This window comes from Aedes albopictus, chromosome 3 (genome assembly GCF_035046485.1).
Source record: "Aedes albopictus strain Foshan chromosome 3, AalbF5, whole genome shotgun sequence".
Classification (NCBI taxonomy): domain Eukaryota; kingdom Metazoa; phylum Arthropoda; class Insecta; order Diptera; family Culicidae; genus Aedes; species Aedes albopictus.
In genome coordinates, this window is record NC_085138.1 from 410,363,950 (window position 1) to 410,384,863 (window position 20,914).

At 40.1% G+C, this 20,914-nt stretch overlaps 1 protein-coding gene and 1 long non-coding RNA gene across 3 annotated transcripts in view; both read right to left on the minus strand.

Moving 5' to 3' along the window:
- The window catches only part of LOC109403560 (sorting nexin-17), a 31,861-nt gene extending 13,346 nt beyond the window's left edge, over positions 1 to 18,515 (minus strand). The window contains exons 1-2 of one of the 2 annotated variants that reach the window (XM_062856247.1): positions 18,186 to 18,515; positions 13,974 to 14,503 (exon numbers count right to left, since the gene is read on the minus strand). In XM_062856247.1, coding sequence (XP_062712231.1) covers positions 13,974 to 14,036 — 63 coding nt within the window. In that variant the 5' untranslated portion in view covers positions 14,037 to 14,503; positions 18,186 to 18,515. Of the gene's footprint in view, positions 1 to 13,973; positions 14,504 to 17,934 lie in introns of both variants that reach the window. The other variant, XM_029875588.2, reaches the window with a different exon arrangement.
- The window catches only part of LOC134289776 (uncharacterized), a 57,355-nt gene that overhangs the window by 16,157 nt on the left and 20,284 nt on the right, over positions 1 to 20,914 (minus strand). The gene's annotated exons all lie outside the window — the stretch shown is intronic.

The following is a 20,914-nucleotide window of genomic DNA, read 5'->3' on the forward strand; positions in this document are numbered from 1 at the left end:
ACCTCGGCAGAAATCTTTGAAAGAATACCAGGAGGAATCCGTGAAGTAATCCCAGACACGTGTGGCTTCGTAGCCGTGTCGTGGCTAGTGCCACCATGCATTTAGTCGTATACTAATGCTTGTGTAGTGTCGTACTTTCTTCGAAGAGTGAATAGCCCACAGGAAGCATTAAACGTGTCCGTGTCTTTTACTATGATGTATTAGAGGAATCATGCCAGGAATCCCGGCTAGTAGGTGAGCAAGTATCCCTGAAAGAATCATAAAAGAAATCCCGGAAGGAATTGTTGAAAAATCTCGGCTGAAATATGAAAAAAGATCCCTTAAGGAGGAATTACAGCAGGAATTCCGGAAAGAATCTTTGAGAGAATTCCAGCAGGAATCCCTAAACAAATGCCGAATAGAATACCTAAAAGAATTCTTTCAGGACTTTCTTAAGCAATTCCTATAAAAAATCCGGAAGACACATCTGGATGAATCGCGGGAGGAATTCTGGAAAGTTCCTCAAGAAGAATGCTTGAACTGCCCATGTTCGCATAGTCGACGTAACCAGCCTTGGCAATGTCAGCATTCACAAACTAATATCTATCACATGTGCATATTTGTGATCAGTTTTATTCAATAGAACAAAAAATCTAGCTAGAGGTCAATGTAAAAAAAAATCTTAAACTTTCCATTATTCATTGTTAAAATTTCAAAAGTGTGTTGAAAACTACAGTGGCGCTTACGTCAACTAAGCGAATATGGGCAGAGAAGATATCCCGTAAAGAATTTCGTGAAAATCTTATCCTCATTTCTGCACTCTACTCTCTACCCAGAAGCACGTTTTTCTCCCTAGTCTCTACTCTTACCCTCTACTCTATCCTTCACCGTAACCCTTTACCCTATCATCTAGCCTTGTGTCTATCATACTCTCTACCATTCGGTATATCCTACCTTTTCCTCTACCACCCTACCGTCTGCTCAACCACCAAACCTAACCCTCTATCCTAACCCATTAGAGTGGGGCTACTGTTAAAAAATATCTTCGGGATATGATTTCCCAAGTGAAAAGTGGTAGACTTAAGTGAGCTGTCCAAAAATGAGCGATTTCGGTTGATATTTAGGGGCGGCGCAAAAGGTTCAAGTGGAATTTATGCTAAAGCAAACACTGAAAAAATATTCAAATTTGATTTCCAAACATAACTTTTTTTAAGACTAAATCGGAGATTCTAGAAACCAATTGGGGCAATTTTGACCTCAAAATTGCGATATCTACTGGTTTTCGAGATATTTGATAAAAATGTCACATTTTAGTATCCAATCCAAAAAATATATAGTAAGTGGGGGCAGGATGGGTCACCTAAGAAATGGATCCCTTAAACATTCTGAATATAAAGAGCATTTCTCTGTTTTCTATCACGACTTCCAGATACACTAGTCAGCTATGATATAAGGGTGTAGAAAGGTCATACAGTATGAAACCTGCTTCTTGACAAACAATTGTCAAAACATGACCCATCTTGCCCCACCTCATTTCTACGGGGGCAAGATGGGTCAGCTATCAGAAATTCGATTTTTCTCCAACAAAAAATGCTATATCTTCTATTTTTTCTCTATACATCTAAGCTTCACATACGTACAGATTACATGAAAGAAGTGTTGAAACATAACGGTAGATTATTCTCAGAAATAGAATATTTTTATTCAGGTAGCCATAAAAATTTTTGAAAACTTATATTTTTTGTAGAAAAATATTAAAAATATGTTCACAAATTTTCAGCGCTCTAGTCGCTTCGATAATGTAGGTCACATAATAGCCTTTCTATGAAAAATAAAACATTTTTAAAAACTATGCAAACATACCGGAAAAATTAGGGTGACCCATCTTGCCCCGTCTACACATTACACGTAGTTATATGGAATGCATAGCATAAGGAGTATAACGAAAACATATTTTATTTTTTTTTTCTGCGTAAGGAACGTAAAGAATTTTAAAAACACCATATCACTTTTTTGTGTATCCACGTCGTTCATCTGGGAAAATTACAGAAAGATTCAAAAAATAAATAGTACGGTTGAAAACGGTACTGACCCATCTTGCCCCCACATACCATATTAAAATACCGTCTGCTTTAACCCTCTACCCTAACCTTTCACTCTATCCTCTATTGTACCCTCTGCTGTATCGTTTACCCTGCCATCATACCCTAATCCTTTACTCTAACCCTCTACTCTACCCTTCATCCTTAGTAAGAATTCCTTACCCTCTAACCTACGGTCTACCCAACCCTCTACCCTGACCCTTCACCCTACCCTCTACTATTCTACTCATCAATCCCGATCGATAGATACCCATATTGCAGGGTAACATCGCTCAAACTACCAATGCGTGGCCGCCATCTTGGATTAAGGTCCGCCATTTAGGATTTAATAATGGCGACAAATATTGATTTTTGAGTTCTATTCATCCAGCCCGATCGATAGATACCTATATGTATTGCATGTTATCATAGCTCAGACCAGCATTCCGTGGCCGCCATCTTGGATTTCAAAATGGAGATGGATAAATTTTTCCACTTTCATCTTTTGAATCACGTTGTATGCCAATAAACATACATACATTGAAGGAACGACGTGAATATGATATGATAACATTTTTTGTGAATGACATTGTTTCGCAACGTGTAGATTGCAGTAATTTGCTGTTCTGTTTAAATTTTTATACATCGTACAAATTATTCGAAATTCAGGCCAATCAATAGAATGATGATAATTTACAATAAGCATTGCGAATTTTTAAGAGACGACTCGAGTGACGAATAACGAAACGAAAAACGAAAACAGTTTATTTGAGAAACACGTCTGTATGACTTGAGGTCTGGCTTGTGAATAACAGTTAGGAAAAATAACAGTGGTTGGTCACCAAGGGCGTAACCAGGGTGCCTACTGCGTCAATACCCCCTCTCAATCGTCCGTTTGGTGATCCTCTGGTAACTCATAAATCGAATAGTCCTAGAGTCCTACGAAGCGTCCTGAAGCGGTTGAAATCCAAAACCTTCGTGAGAATATCGGCAACTTGGTTTTCCAACGTATGTTCCAACAGCGTGAAAATTGTTTCAAACCGGACGACTTCAACAGATTGCAAACTTGACCTTTGTTTGCACGTACACCATCCGGAATCTGCATAAATATGCCTTCCTTAAGTCCTCTGTGTACAAACGATGTCTGGCCATCCATCTGGTGAAAGTGAAATTGTTGATTGACTCCAACCGCCAAAAACGTTCTGACTGTCGGTAGCTTGGCAACAGGAGCATATGTTTCTTCGGAATCGATTCCAGGGTGCTGAAGGTATCCTTTTTCTACTAGTCGTGCTTTGTGCTTCACCGGCTGGCCATTTGCCTCCTCTTTCATGTGGAACACCCATTTAGTTTTCAAGCATCGGGCTCCTTCAGGACGGGTGACGATTGTCCAAACGCTATTTGAATCTACGGTAAGCAATTCGTTCTGAGCGGCATTCAACCAGTAATCACAGTCGTCTCTCATGTGAATGTCAGCGTAACGTTCAGGAAGATCTGTGAGGAAAGTACCAGCAGATGTCGCTCTATATCCAATGAAGAAATCCAATAACTTACCAGAGAGCTTGCGCTCCCGTTCGCTACGCCTCAACACTGCATCTTTTTCAGGCTCATGTTGTTCTAATTGCGAAGGGAGCGCAACTGGTGTCTTCCTGTTTAATTCTTTTCCACCGGAGACTTCATCCAGGATTTCATAATCATCGTCGAAATCTTCGGGATCCTCGTCTTCAGAAATCTCCTCCGTCAGCTGAATTGCTGCATCCGCTGCTTGCTGTGTCATCATTGGAGAACATTCCCCCTCTTGCCCATCGAGTGGTAGAATCACTAGAGGAACACATTTCTCATCATCCGGACACACATGATAGGGATAGCAAGATTCGTCCAATTCTACGTCACTGGCTATTACAGTCCGTCTTGGCAGTTCACATTTGATGCCGTCCACTGTGTCATTCCGCACCAGCATAGCCATTCGTTGCTGACTCAGGTGTTCCATTCTTCGGTTTTCCGATTGCTTGAACACATTCTCGCAGAAGGTTTCCCCAGCTTGACTTCCAGCTCGTATAATCCACCTTTCATCTGCGCGGTTCCAATAATCTTTCCGTCTTTCTTCAGGAAAGCCACAGCACCGGAAAATGTCACGTTCACTCCTGCGTTGGCAAGCTTCTTTACAGACATCAGATTGTCCCGCAATCCCGGAACGAGCAGTACGTCCTCCATTCGTAGTGGCATCCCTCGATTGCTGCAGCCAGTAGTTGTTCCTGCAACCTTCGCTTCCAATGTTACACCGTCTTTGGCCACGTTGATGGCAATTGACTGTCTCAGCTTCCCGTATGTTGCGAAAACATCTTGACGATTCACCAGATGGTCACTGGCACCGGAATCAAGCTTGAAAATAATATTGTTCTTGCTTGGCTTCCTGCTTGACCGATCTACCATGAAGACTCCTCCGTTTTCCGCATTCTCCACTTCAGCATTCGCTTCATTGTCCCATTCCTGCCTACAGTCTCTCTTGAAATGGCCACGTTTTCCGCATTGGTGGCATCTCCCTTGAAACTTCTTGGCATCATGCTTGGGCTCCATCCATGGCTTGGTCGCAGCTCCCGAAAACGCCGCAGTATTGATTCTCCCCGAACCCTCTTGCCGTTCCGTTTGTTTCATCTCTTCAGCCAGTAAACGCTGTTTCGAGGGCGGTGACCAACGGATCAAACGAATCTGGTAGAGTTTGGAACAAGGAAATGACCGCATCCGCTTCATCAATCTTGGCACCGGCTGTCTTCAACTGCCTGATGATATCTTCGAATACCAGCAGATGGGCTCGTACAGACTTCCCTTCTTCCAGCTTCAAGCGATTCAACTGCTTCCGCAGTAGATTTTGAGTTCCGATGGACTTCTTTGCGAAGGTGTTTTCGAGGGCCTTCGACATCTCTATTGCTGAGGTCTTCTCGCGTACAACTTCCAGCACTTCATTTGCCAGGAAACTTACAATGTGGGCTTTAGCTTTACGGTCGGCTTCATCAAACTTCTCTCGATGTCCAGCAACCTCAGGAGGGTTCTCCGTCAAGGTCTTCAGTATTCCAACGGAATCCAGGAACATTTTCACCCTGTAACTCCAGTTCTGGAAGCCTTGTCCATCATCGAATTGAGGTATTCCGTGCGTCGATTCACGTGTTGAGGGACCCATAACCTTTTAAGGGACGACTCGAGTGACGAATAACGAAGATGTTAACAAACGAAAACAGTTTATTTGAGAAACACGTCTGTATGACTTGAGGTCTGGCTTGTGAATAACAGTTAGGAAAAAATAACAGTGGTTGGTCACCAAGGGCGTAACCAGGGTGGGGCATTAGGTCGATTGCCTACAGCGTCAATACGAATTCATCGACTTGACCATGTCGCGCGTTAAGTTAAAACAATATTTCAACTCTGTACGATACAATAGAATATAAAAATAATTATGAATATATGTAGTCTACGAACGGTTGACGAAATAAAAACATAGATAGATACGGGTTAACTCCCATGGATAAAATGACAGTTCAATCAATAGAATGACAGTGCACTCCGAACCGAAGAAAACAATTTTCCTATATTAACTTCAAAGAATTTTCAAAATAGGGTATTGGTTCCCTTATTGAGCATGCGGCTCCCATTTTCATCCTATGAAAAACAAAGGATTGCAGCTCTGTTTGTTTTGTTTCTTATTTTTGTATTTTTTGTTGGAAGTGAGCACGCATGAAAACAAAAAGAACGGAATAAACCAATTCCGTAATCACTTGTTTTCGAATAGGATGAGTATGGGAGCGTGAGATTAATGATGGCACTAATACCCTAGTTCCCGGGCACCAAAAATGTTGGAATTTTGATAATTTTGATTATTTTTTGAGTGGAGATTCAGATTATGGAACAATCTGGATTCTGGAGATTACGCTGTTGGTCTGTTGTCAGGGGACAGTTTTTATTTTTTTATTTCTGGGATATTTTGTTTTCTAATGTGTGTGTAACGTAACATTTTTACAAATGTCACAGTAGTATTGGTGTCTCATGACATTTATGGAACGTCAGAGAGCACCATGTTCAATTTTCATGACAAAATAGTAGCATGAAACAAGCTCACCAATTCGTATGCATCCATACATCGTTCCATTGATGGTGGGATGAGATTTATGTCTTGACTCAGCTGACTTGTGAGTACTAACGGAAGCCAGACATTTCAGCTATTTTCTCATTATTTTTCTCAAAGTTACTCGATAGAACTTGTTTTTTATGAACATGATTTGAACATAATAACAAACAGATTGAACCACATCAACGAACAGCCTCAAAGACAAACGATTATGGGTTTACTAGTCGGTGTGATCTTGGGTGGAATGAGCTTTGCGTAATTTACCTTCATCGATTTGGTGATTCTATTTTTACGTTGACCCGATTTTCCCGAACTGTTGCCGCGCGGCTTGCCGCGTCGCCTACTGTTGTGATTGGTAGGACCAAAATGTGTATCTGGCCGAAACGACCGGCGATGCGATGGGTTGTTCCTTTGAACCATCAAAGCATCCATCGAAATATTGAGCGTATACCTGCCTACAGTACTATTTGGCAATCAGCCCGATTTCATCCAACGTGCAGGGGATGGCCAAAATGTTTGGGATAGGCAACTTTTTTTCCTCTCACAAAAAAGTACAACAAGCTATAACTTTTCATAGAGCGCATCAAAAAATCTCAAATTTTGACTGTTTGTCAACCTATTATGTGTGCATCATTGGTACAAATTTGGGCTCGATTGATCAATATTTCGCAGCTAGAACCGTTAGGGTAAAACACTAATTTTTAGACAACTCATTTTTGAGGTGTCATATCTCGGAAACCAGTGAACCGAATTGAATGAAATTTTGAACGTACACTAACAATATGTGAATGCTTCACAAACCATTAAAACATAGGTACTTTTTAAACGTTGAAAAAAGTTATCATGGATTGACACTTTTTGGATTTTTCTCAAAAAAATTTAATTTTTTTACATCAATGTCATTAAATTTCAGTGTTGATATCCAAAGATTTTCCACTTCTGTTCTCAAGTTATCTCTAATCAGATATATTAGAGCCTATTTAGATTGAAGGAAGAACACATTTAGTAATTTTTGTGTGGTATTGTATATTTGACTTATTTTCCTCTATATGGGTAAAAATTTCAATTCGGTATAACTTAATTCGCCGTGAGAAAATATTACATTTTATAACGTCGTATTAAGTATCAATATATTGTTGATAAACGTTAAAAAATTCATTCAATTCGGTGCGCTAGTTTCCGAGATATGACAGTTCAAAAATGAGTTGTCTTAATATTAGTGTTTTACCGGAACGGTTTTAACTTCGCGAAAAATTAATCAATCGAGCCCAAATTTGTACCAATGATGCACATATAATAGGTTGACAAGCAGTCAAAATTTGAGATTTTTTTATGCACTCTATGAAAAGTTACAGCATGTTGAATTTTTTTTTGTGGGAGAAAAAAAGTTGCCTATCCCAAACATTTTGGCCATCCTCTGTATTTGGCCGTCGGTTGGATCGCCGACGAAACGCATGATGACGAACGGGTTCGATGGGTTTGTTGTTTAAGTTTAGTTGAATCGATAAAGGTCAACCAACTGATGCGGGGCCCAGTCAGTGTGGATTTGAACTAATGACGAGAACCGTCCGGTGCGATGCGGTGGAATCATAACAATTAGGATGTAAATGCTGGTAATTTGCGTTGATTAGAAAACCATCGGCTTCCAATCAGTCGACTACAGTCAATCAATAATTCAAGCATAACTTTTCAATCCGACGTAACTCGAGAATGTAAACAAATCCGGGTTAACTGCTGCATGCATGATTCATAAAGCAAACTGAAGAATCCACATCACTGTTTGATGATTTATTGCTTAATTTGTTTAACTAAGCATATTTTTTGCAACGACGTATCTAATTATTTTGATGTTTACAACTTTTCTGATAGATACACCGTTTTGATATATGAGAAAACCAAACGACGTATCTAGCCAAAATCAAAAGTAACAGATACACCAAACTGGCACCATACAAAAGCGACGTATCTGGCATGACGTATCTCGAACCAACCCGGTGTATGTGTATTTTTGTCAAAATTCATTGTGAAAATGTTATGGAATGAGTAGGTTTTGTTTCTTACCTAGTGCGTGCTATATCCCTGGTGATGTTAAGCACGAAAAAACTTATGAAAAGTATTTTTATAAAAAACTATTTTAGTGAAATGGTCGTCAACATTGACCATGAATTTACTCAGATCAGTGAAAAAGTTAGATACGTCGATTTGAAAAATTATGCTTGAATTAGGTACAGAAAGAACCGCCATAATTGAACTTTAATTATCAGTGTTCGGTGTTACTCTTCGCACCGTTGTTTTTCGTAACGAGTGTTTCACTGAAACATAGTAGGTGCGCACATACAGTTGGTGAACAATTCACCCGTGACGCTCCCATCGCGTTTGTTCAAGTATTATCAATTTAGTTGAAAATCGGAGTTTTCGACTAGCGAAACTGGATTTTACTCAAAATCTATGCGTCGGACCTAACTTCGCGAGTGGTGCGCCGTATAGTATTCCAGGTCCGCTATACAGCGCACCACTTCCGAAGTTAGGTCCGACGCACAGATTTTGAGTAAAATCCATTTTCGCTAGTCGAAAATTGCGTGTTGCAACTGCATGGAGAATACAATGTATGCTCACTATTGCCACGCAACAATGTAATACAAGAAATAATTAGCAGGCACAGAATGTTAATTGACAAACTGAGAGGCGAATTTATAAAAAAAAACGCGTTCTGGTGGGATTCTATTCCGTAGAATCATTACCTGTTCTGTGGCTTAGTTGGTTAAAGCGTCGGCCTAGCGAATACGGAATCGTGGGTCCGAATCCCACCAGAACACGATTTTTTTTTCACAAATGCATATCTCAATTCATCAATTAATAATATTCTGTGCCTTCTAAATGCAAGTTTTGCAGTATACCTTTTTGGATTCCTCCAGGAATACCTCTAAGAGTGCCTTCTGAAATTGATCCAAGAGTTCCTTATAGTATTTGCTCAGGATCTTTTCTACAGAATTTTGCTTATGAGTTCTTTCTGGTAGTTCTCCCAGTAGTTCATTGAAGGATCCCTCAAGGAGTCTCGTTTTAAATTCCTGTACATATTGGAAAATTCCTCCTGGAGTTTCTTGTGGGATTCCAACTAACATTTTCAGTGCTATAAGCTTCAGTCATTTGCTTTCTGTTGTGTAACCATCGGATTGAAGCAGTCAACGCTGAATAAAAGAGAAGCGGGTCAAATATAAACCATAAGCTAATACGCGGCTGCAAAACAAGCACCATAGAGCTACCAAACTCGGTTTTCAGAAACCAATCACTTTTCACTGGGACTGCCTTTACTCCACTCTATTCCAACTCCGGGAGATTTCCCGGATGACGTGAAAACTTAACGAATCGAATAGAAGTCCCCAGTAACAAAACAGCTGCTACTATACAGTACAGTTCGTAATACTGATAAATCTACAATCCAGCAGCGCTTCGAAGGCCGTTATGCGATATTATTACAGCTAGAAGCTGTAATAATTACAGCTAGAAGCTGTAATAAAGAAACTGCTGGTATACCAACACGGCTTGTCGGATGTAAACATTATTGTCAAAACAAACTTCAAGTGGGATATTTAGCTACTACACAAATACTTTACAGCTATCCATCTTTGTGCTGTGAAATTATTTGGGTTGCTTGTATAGCTTTTAAATCCAACTCCGGAAGAGTGCAAATCGAATAATAGTTCCAACCAATAAAACAGCTGCTTTTATACAGTACGTTTTGTAAGGTTGCCGAATACACAAAACAGCAGCGCTTCGTAGCTATTTAAAGAACATTCTTTCAGCTAGAAGCTGTGACGAAGAACCTGTTGGCGCAACCACACAGCTTGTTCAATGTAAACATTCCCGGATTAAAAATTACCATTCATTAAATGGTAAATATTATTAACAAATGACTGGTTTTATTGTTCACAATAAAACTCATAGTAGATATATTGTTACTTTTTACAATAGAAATCAAGCCCATATAGTTCGTACAATAAGTGAACATTAGCTTTATTAGTGACTAATTGATTCGATTGTTTTTCAATAGTTCTATAATAATTTAAAGTTACTATCAGTAAAAATTAATTTAAGTTGTTTTTAAATGGTTGCAAAAGTGCCTGCAAAGTTCTCATGGACTTTTTATTAAAAAAGAGTTTATATCTCAATAACACTTAAAAACAATTCGTAACAAATAAATAACAATAAATATTATTGTTGCTTGGATCATAATTGTATAATCAAATACAAAATCACTTGACATATTTTTTTTTAGTTTTCGTTTTAAATTTGAGTACAGTAGATGTTTTGGTTTTCGAATGTTATTCGCTAAAACTTCAACGACTGACAGACGTCAAGCCGTGTTGGCAGAGGAAGCTCTCAAAGAATAACTGAGGAAGTACTACTAAACTAGCTGAAAAGCAGGTTTAGCCAAGTGAGGATGTAACGACAAGAAAAAGATAAACAATGATTTTTCTAATGTTTTCCAATAAATTAAAGGAATCTAGTAAATAGTAAACTACCATTGATAACAATACAAATACAATTAGTTTAATGGGGTCAATTGAACCGATGTTAAAATAAACATGCAATAATATTTGTTGTTATGTAAACAGATTTCGCCTTTGACAAACCAAAGAATTCATATTTCTCGGTATCATTTTTCTCCAGCATTTACAGATACTAATGGCCACATGAATTGTGAACGATTTATGGTATGGATCATACGACCTGAGGTCTGACTTGTGATATTTGGCAGTTATTTGAAAAGATTGAAGATAGATCTTATCAACAGCTGCCAAGCAATACATACCAGACAGACATCAGAGTGTTTGATTCGTATCATAAAATGTGCATATCATTCTGGCGGACGCTAGTGCTCGTAAATGCTGGATATAAATGTTAGCGGGAAATATAAATTCTATGGATTTTCAAAAGCGAAAACTGCTTACAAATAACAACAAATATTCTTGTATTTTTATTGTAACAGCGATTCATTTGACGCCATTCAATTAATTGTATTTGTAATGTAAGAACAATGAAAAAACATTAAGATATATTGTTATCTTTTGAAAATTGCCCTAAAAATGTCTCATAAAAACACAATACATTCTATTGTTTTTCGCGAAAAAGTGTATGAAAATTTTCTCAAAATTTGATGGTTAAGATACATAACGACCACCATTTTTTATTGTAAAAGTGCCATATACCATTTGCCGAATGGTATAGAACAATAGGGGTGATGGTTAGCGTGGTTCAAAAAATCGTTTTTGCTCCACACCGCTTATTCGATTCATAACCAGATTCTATGCCTTCTCACAAAATTTGAGCTCATTTGGTTGAAAATTGAGACTGCACAAGCCCTTCGAAGTTTGTATGGGAATTACTATGGGAAAACGATGTTTTTCATTCAATCGACCATAGTTTTTCCCCAAGTGCCCTAGCGGATTAGTTGACCCTTGGTAATTCTAGATTACTCTATCAGCTACAACTTTGCTGAAGACCGCATTCAAATCGGACGCCTCATTAATTAGTTATCGATTTGTATCCAACTGGACAAACTTTAGCAATGATCCTTCAGCTTCCTAGCAGGCAACATTGCTGTATATGGCGCCAAAGATAGCACACTGAAATCATGGCTACTATGTTTCACTGCAAAATGCAGTGATGCCCATTGATTACTTTAACCATCATGAGTAAAGATTTCGATTCTGGATAAAAATCGGTAGCTAATTAATGAGGCGTCCGATTTGAATGCGGGCTTCTGCAAAGTTGTAGCTGATAGAGTAGCCTAGAATTACCAAGGGTCAACTAACCCACTAGGGCACTTAGGAAAATGTTACGGTGGATTGAATGAAAAACATCATTTTCCCATAGTAATCCCCATACAAACTTTGAAGGGCTTGTGCAGTCTCAATTTTCAACCAAATGAGCTCAAATTTTGGGAGGAGGCATATAATCTGGTTAGGAATCGAATAAGCGGTGTGGAGCCAAAACGATTTTTTGAACCACGCTAGATGGTGAGTGTACCGTGTAAATTACAATATGTTTAATGGTGAATATTTTTCGAAAAAATGGTGTTGTAACAATAAAATTTATCGTATTTTTATGATATTTTTTATCAGGGTTATTGCGTTTGACGTTTCACAAGCTTTTGCCGCAAGATGAAGTAGGGTAAGGTTTCTTGTGGCACAATTATGAAGCCTTGTCTGTAGTAAAACAAAACGAGCTATTTATATATAGCAGTGTGTGGCAACGGGACCAGTGAATACGGAGATCCAGAGTTCGATTCCAAGTAGCGGCAAGTACTTTAATTATTCAATTTTAAAAGCGATAATTCCAGTTCTTCATGTATTGCGTCACGGTATCCGTAACCTAATTATATTTAATCGATTAATTTGGGGATGCCGTATAATTATTATTTAACAACTGTGAAAAGGCTGAAAAAGCGCTTTCTCAAAATGTTGTTCAGCTAGAGATTACATAGGAGCCGAGAAAAGAGCTATGACTGGGTGGTATAGAAGCTACTCACACAGCATAAACATGTGGATTAAGTTCGCCAGATTCATTGGTATGTGGCTTGCATAGAAGCTTCAGTCCACATGCACAACACAGTAACTCAGCATCAAGCCGTATTGAGGACGCTTGGTTGACGTTTACATTCACAATAAATGTTAGTCTGGGGTTAACCAGAAGTTCCTTCTCGGTTTCCTTCAGGATTTTCTCCCGAGATTCGCGAGGGTTCCCCTCTGGAATTTCTTCCTTGATTTTTCTTCCAACATTCTTCCAGGAATTCAGCGATGCATCCAAGAAGTTTTTCTAAAGTTTATCCAGGAAATCATTCCGTAATATATCTAGAAGTTCCTTCAGGGATTTCTTGGATTCATTCTGGTATTTTTCCAGGAAAGTTTTTAAGAGTCTTCCAGGAACTTTTTCTAGGACTCCTTTTTCCAGGACTTCTCTAGCGGGAGCATCGTCACGGATTTTTCTCATACGTCGTTCTGGGAGTTCTCGATTCAGAGATTACAACAGGAATTTCTACTGAGATCGCTCCAAAATTTAATTTAGAGAATTTCTTCTGATGTCGCTCCGGAAATTTTACCAGGAATTTCTTCGAGCATTGTTCCAAAAGTTCTTTTCGCGATTGCTTCAGAAATTCCTGCCGGGAAAAATCTGAAAAAATCTTGGAATAAATTTCTAGAGAAACCACAGAAGAAATTCCTGGAGGAATCTCGAAACTCCTGGAGGACTACATGAAGGAATTCCAGGAGAAATCCCCAGTACATCTTTTGTATTTTAATAAGGCTTCCCACAGGATTTAGTAGTAACTCGTTGCAGAATTCCTCTAGCTGGACCGTAATCTTATTAGGCGCTAAGGTTAGCATCCTACTAACAGTAGCTAGTTTTAATTATAATTACACTGGAAGTCCTTACAGAATCTCATCATAATGTATTCCGAAACATCAACAACATTATGTGAAAAATCATTGTCAAAAATGTTGTATCCAACTTGTTTGCAAAATTGAACTTTTTCAGCACTCATCACATTTATGAGTCATGTTGGAAAAATCATCTTTTCAAAACTTGTTTGCATAAATAACTATTTTCCAACCGATTATTTCTCCCATTTCTCAATGTAATAGAAATTGAAAACAAAAATATGAGTCACTTAACATAAAGTCTACCCTGTATATTAATGACACATCATTCTGGTGCAAGTACCTCTGAGCAATACGCCCACGTTTTCTAGATAAAAGTATATATTAAGCACAGTCGAACAATTTCCAGCCACTTACCGTGAATGACGACCCGGAGTTATCCGGGCCGAACTCCTGTGTGTCCGGAATCGAGAAATGCATATCGGCTCCGTCCGATGTTGGGCTCCTCTTCTCACTATTGTGGGCGCGCCCTCCCAATTGAACCTTCTTCTCCCTTCTTCTCCGTTACGTTGAGATTTGATATGTGCCGCACACTGCTTTGATTGCACTCTTTTCTTCTTCAGCAGGCAGATGATAACCGACGACACACGGTTCCCGCAGCTGCACTATGTAGTCACTAGTCAGTCAGTCAGTCAGTGGAAGGACAATTCAAGCTGTTGTTTGCTCGTTTGCCCTACATGATCATATTGTGAGCAGGTCACACACTCCAGCCAAACACATAATCCACCACGCCGATTCACGTACTTAAGGTAAATGTATATGCGTGTTCTCGTACGACAACGATGTCACTTCACCGGGCTTCTTCACGATCCGTTAGCGTTTTCTTCCTCGTCCTCGACGACGGCCGTGTTTATTCAATATTGGTGTAAATTGCACTCAATTCGTCACTGTTTGATGGATGTTCACGATGGGGAATGGGTAAGTAGAATTTTTGGGTAGGTTGTTTAAAATGAGTTGGGATGCTTCTTCTTAAAAGCTTCAAAAGTTTCTGCACGGAAGCTTATGCCGGTTTTCTTTTTGATCCAGTTCCAACCTGGGTTGGAACTGGATGAGATCACAGTTTCAACCCCAACCCGACTTCGGTTTCGCTTGTACTAAACTTTGTTTGACGTTGTTTGTTTACTCATTTTCCGCCAATCCAGTTCCAACCCAGGTTAAAAAAGAAAAACGGCATTAGAAAGCTTCTTTCCAAAAGCTTGGAAAACCTCTTCCCAGAAACTTGGAAAGCTTCTTCCTAGAAGCATGGAAAGCTTCTTCCTAGAAGCATGGAAAGCTTCTTCCTAGAAGCATAGAAACCTTCCTTTCAGAAGCATGGAAAGCTTCATCCCAAAAGCATGGAAAGCTTCAACCCAGAAGTTTGGATAACTTCTTTCTATAAGCTTGGAAAGCTTCTTCCTAGAAGCATAAAAAGCTTCTTTCCAGAAGCATGAAAAGCTTCTTCCCAGAAGTTTGGAAAACCTCTTCTTAGAACTTGGAGTAGAAAGCTTCTTCCCAGAATCATGAAGGGTTCTTCCCAGAAGCATGGAAAGCGTCTTCCCAGAAGCATGGACAGTTTCTTCCCAGAAACACCGAACACTTCTTCCCAAGGAAAGCTTCTTGCCAGAAGTATAGGAAGCTTTTCCCCAGAAGCATGGAAAGTTTCTTCGCAGTAGCATGGAAAGCTTCTTTCCAGAAGCATGGAAAGCTTCTTTCCAGAAGTATCGAAAGCTTCTTCCCAGAAGCTAGGAAAGCTTCTTCCCAGAAGCATAGAAAGCTTCTTCCTAGAAGCATGGAAAGCTTTTTTCCTAGAAGCATGGAAAGCTTCTTTCTAGAAGCGTGAAAAGCTTCATCCTAGAAGCATGGAAAGCTTCTTCCTAGAAGCATAGAAAGCTTCTTCCTAGAAGCATGGAATGCTTCTTTCCAGAAGCATGGAATGCTTCTTTTCAGAAGCATGGAATGCTTCTTTCCAGAAGCATGGAATGCTTCTTTCCAGAAGCATGGAAAGCTTCTTCCCAGAAGTTTGGAAAACCTCTTCCTAGAACTTGGAGAGAAAAGCTTCTTCCCAGAAGCATGGAAAGCATCTTTCCAGAAGCATGGACAGTTTCTTCCCAGAAACATGGAACGCTTCTTCCCAGAAGCATGGAAAGCTGCTTCCCAGAAACATGGGAAGCTTCTTCCCAGAAGCATGGAAAGCTTCTTCCTAGAAGTATGGAAAGCTTCTTCCCAGAAGAATGGAAAACTTCTTTTTAGAAGCATGGAAAGCTGCTTCCCAGAAGCTTGGACAGTTTCTTCCCAGAAGAAACGGAGTAGAAAGCTTCTTCCCAGAATCATGAAGGGTTAGGCTGACCAGATTTGTCCCGTTTAAATACGGGACACATTTCGGAAACTCAACAAAAAGAAAATCAATGTCCAAAAACAGAACTGCATGTTATTAATAATGCTATTTCAGCTAGAAAGAACGAATAATTGAGTCAAAAACGTTAACTATGCTCCAATGACGAGTGTTTGAAAATTTGGTTGTCCCGTTAAATACGGGACGGATGGTCAGCCTATGAAGGGTTCTTCCCAGAAGCATGGAAAGCGTCTTCCCAGAATCATGGAAAGTTTCTTCCCAGAAACACCGAACACTTCTTCCCAAGGAAAGCTTCTTGCCAGAAGTATAGGAAGCTTTTCCCCAGAAGCATGGAAAGTTTCTTCGCAGTAGCATGGAAAGCTTCTTTCCAGAAGCATGGAAAGCTTCTTTCCAGAAGCATGGAAAGCTTCTTTCCAGAAGCATGGAAAGCTTCTTTCCAGAAGTATCGAAAGCTTCTTCCCAGAAGCATAGAAAGCTTCTTCCTAGAAGCATGGAAAGCTTTTTTCTTAGAAGCATGGAAAGCTTCTTCCTAGAAGCGTGAAAAGCTTCTTCCAAGAAGCATAGAAAGCTTCTTCCTAGAAGCATGGAATGCTTCTTTCCAGAAGCATGGAATGCTTCTTTTCAGAAGCATGGAATGCTTCTTTCCAGAAGCATGGAATGCTTCTTTCCAGAAGCATGGAAAGCTTCTTCCCAGAAGTTTGGAAAACCTCTTCCTAGAACTTGGAGAGAAAAGCTTCTTCCCAGAAGCATGGAAAGCATCTTTCCAGAAGCATGGATAGTTTCTTCCCAGAAACATGGAACGCTTCTTCCCAGAAGCATGGAAAGCTGCTTCCCAGAAACATGGGAAGCTTCTTCCCAGAAGCATGGAAAGCTTCTTCCTAGAAGTATGGAAAGCTTCTTCCCAGAAGAATGGAAAACTTCTTTTTAGAAGCATGGAAAGCTGCTTCCCAGAAGCTTGGACAGTTTCTTCCCAGAGCTTGGTAAGCTTCTTCCCAAAACTTGGAGTTTCTTCCATGAGATTGGAAAGCTTCTCAGAAACATGATTAGCATCTTAACAGAAGCATGGAAATCGTCTCTTCCCAGACTTGGCGAGCTTCTTCCCGGAAGAAACTTGGAAAGCTTCTTTCCAGGAGTTTGGAAAGCTTCTTTTTAGAAACATGGAAAGCTTCTTCCCAGAAGAATGGAAAGCTTCTTTTTAGAAGCATGGAAAGCTACTTCCCAGAAGAATGGAAAGGTTCTTCCCAGAAGCATGAAAAGCTCCTTCCCAGAAGCTTGGAAAGCTTCTTCCCTGAACTTGGAGTCTCAGAAGCTTGGACAGGTTCTTCTCAGAGGCTTGAACATCTTTTCGTAGAGCTTGGAAAGTCTGTTCCCAGAGCTTAGATAGCTCATTTCCGAAAGCTTTGGAAGCTTTTACCTAGAGCTTGAAAAGTTTCTCCTCAGAACCCCAAAAAACTTCTTTTCAGATGATCGGAAAGCCCCTTCCAGAAGCTTGGAAAGCCTCTTCCTAGAAATGGAAGTCTCTTGGCTGAGCTTGGTAAGCTTCTTCCTAGAAGCTTGGAAAGTTTCTTCCCAAGATCTCGGAAACCTACTTCCCAGAAGCTTGGAAAACTTTTTCCTAGAAGTTTGGAAATCTTTTTCACAGAAACTTGCGAAATGGAGTTACGAAGAAGTTAAATTTCTTTTCAGCACCAACAATTCTTCAACTTTTCCGCGCCACCCCATTTTCCGCGTGTCCATCCTTCACATCCATGTCCTACTACACCATACGGAAGGAGGCGGCGGCGACGAAGCCCGTGACGACGTAGCGACGCGATGCTGAAAGAAGGCTGCCACTCGTTGTTTTGCGTTATCATGCCTATCAATCACATCGGTCGTGTCTGGCCTCTGGCCGCTGTCGACGGGGTTGTTCCGATTCCGACGCAACAAACAAAACGACACACTAATCATCACCAACACTTCAGCGCACCCGCCGCGGAACACACATACCGATGACAATAGGCCAGAGTAATCTACAGTCCGTCCTAGGGAGGTATTCTCTTCCCTAATGGAGCGCCATTCCTTCCTGGTCCCAGGTTCGTCAAAGGTCCACCCACCGAACTATTTTCCCGATCCTGTCATTCCTCAACTCGAACCCTCTCGGAACAGCACAGGCAAACGTCCTATTTCTGCAAATTAGCTAACAACTGGTGATGAGTCCCTGGAACTTCATTATTTTTTTCCGTATTATCAACCTACACATCAATGAGTATCAGCAGCCCAAATCAAACTTCACTTTAGAGTCTTCTACGCGACCACCGAGTGACGACGACGCACCTTGGGCTTCTTCTCTTGCACAACAAGCACGAATGAATGACGATGAATGACTGACTGGCTGATGGACGACGTCGTCGTCGGTTCGGCTTGGCTGGCGAACTCGAACGGAATCCAACACTGACAGCATTCCTACTGGAAAAGAACGGTAGTGTTTGTGAGTTTTGGTTTATGAATGAATGCTGCACTCAGAAATAAAAAAGTCATTAATGCACATTATTTTCATGCAAAATGCTAGGATACACGCAGAAAAATGGCGCTTGTTTAAAACAATAAAACGCTTGGTTGATTTTCAAAATGAGAATTTATTTATTACAAAGTTATATTTAATTGTTTTCATTTAGAGTTTATCGATAAAAACAACCGATTACCATCATTTCATATAATGTCAAAAATTTCATTTGTTTCAACAAAAGAAAAACCATAAACATGGTCCGAAACCACTCAGGGTGCCGTTATAGTTACGCGTGAGAGTGGGAGTGCGCGTGTGCGAAGCCGCAAAGAAGAATATCAACAATAGCAAATTCACGAAAATCCTATGGACGCGCACTTTCACTCTCACTTTGAAGCGGCACTATGTCATCGCCGTCACACATCTATAAAATGCTTAACCCCAACATCGCCACAACGAAGAAGGTGCAGCAAATCCATCACGCCAACTTTCAAGTGCAGCTTTGGCCGTGATGGATAACGCGCAGGTACTCAAGACATCATCCACAAAAAGTTGATCGGTTTCGCCTTTTTGACTTTTTTTTAGTCATTCTCCTCCCCATCCGCTTACCGACGGTCTAAAGATAGATTTTCGAGCTGCCGCAGTTGCTGCCGTCACCAACACAATCACATTCCGGGTTTGTTAGTGGCAAATGTGCAGTCGTTTAAATCAATCCATTATTTCATGTTGAAAATACCATATCTTTGTTTGTTTTAACAAACTGTCCAAAATTTCGACAAATGAAAATATTTGTATTATCAAACAATAGAACAGTTCAGGAGTAATTCGCGAATAGGGCGGAACTAACAAAGCAATAACAATGCGAAAACAACAACTGAATTTTGCTGATCAAATTTTAATTCCTATTTAGAAGTAATACAGAATAATTCAACTTAAATAAGGTTAATTGATACAGTTCTGACATAGTTTCTTGTTTTTCTGAGAACACTGCACGAATTTGATATTTTTTGCACTAAAAATTGCATTTATTTAATTACGCCTGAATTGATACCTGAGAATGCTAATTTCGCCCAATACTATGCGCCTCGAATCGATATCATTTGCAGAATCGCCTTTTACTATTCGCTTTGTTTATGATTTTGACAGAATTTCGCCATTTGCTTTCGCCGTGTTACGTTAAACGAGAAATAGGCCCTTTGTACAACTGCAGTACGTCAGCATCAGAAGCGACAGGGGGTGAGAAACTCGGCACAATGTGCCGGGCACACTTTCGGCACACTTGCTGGCACAAGCTGGCACTTTTTTAGATTGGCTGTCATAAAACTGGCATCACTTCTCCATGTTTTTCTTTTCAACCAAAAACAAAAAAAGCAACGACAAAACAACACTTTGATACACAAAATAAGACTGTGATGGAAGTTGCTCTTGAATTTTCATGTAATGTTAAACGGTTAAACTAAAACAAAGGGGTCTTCTAGGGCTTCCAGAGAGGTTTCGAACTTGGTTCAGATGCGCCCGGAAGATGCCATCGAATGTATTTTAATAATAAATGGCGGGATCGCAAGTCCTTTGAAGCATAATATTTCGGATGGCGGCGAGGATTAAAATCTGGGGCTCTAAAGGCAATATTGTCGTCGCGGTTGAAACCCGAAGTTTCCCCACACCCGACAATCGAATAATCTCAAAATTCATACGTGAAACCTAACGTCGGACGTAGTGCGCTGGACAGCGGACATGGCCCTCTATCCAGCGCACTGTGCCCGACGTACGTCCGACACATGGTTTAGGAGAAAAATCGTTTTTCGCGTGTCAAAAATTCCGATTTTCAACTGCAGGAACAATAAAATGCTACTTTTCTAGGCTTCTGCACTTGAGATGACCATCCCAGATGGCGATCCCTGTGTCGATCAAATTTTCCAGTTTGTGGTGGAATATTTTGGCAAAAACAACCTCCTCAGCCACAAAATGGATAGAGGCAGCATTACGAACATCACACAATATTTGTTGGTTATGACTGAACACAAAACGAAAACCAAAACAAACGCGTAGTTGCCAGATACATAAAAAAGTCAGAAGTCAACTGACAGCATGACTGCCAGTATGGCGGCACACTTCGGCACATCGCCGGCACATTGGCACAAAATGAAGTGTGCCGAGTTTCTCACCCCCTGATACGACTAGATCTTGCATCGATCTTGCATTCTAATTCAGCAGGCATAACACAGTGTTATTTTAACACCAGATATTATTTAAAATATACCAAAAAATATCGACATTTTGAATGGCGCTTACGTCACTTTGCAGAATTACGGCAGTATAGGGCAGTGCATTGTTTTGATTTTGCAAGGGATTTTGACATTTCGTGGCCTTGTTGTTTACAAAATCTCAATAAGAGTAAAAGAGAGGGAGAGAATTTCGTGCAGAGCCCTATTCTTTAATCACACCGGAAAGGAATTTGCCAGCACACACTGCAGACGTCATGAA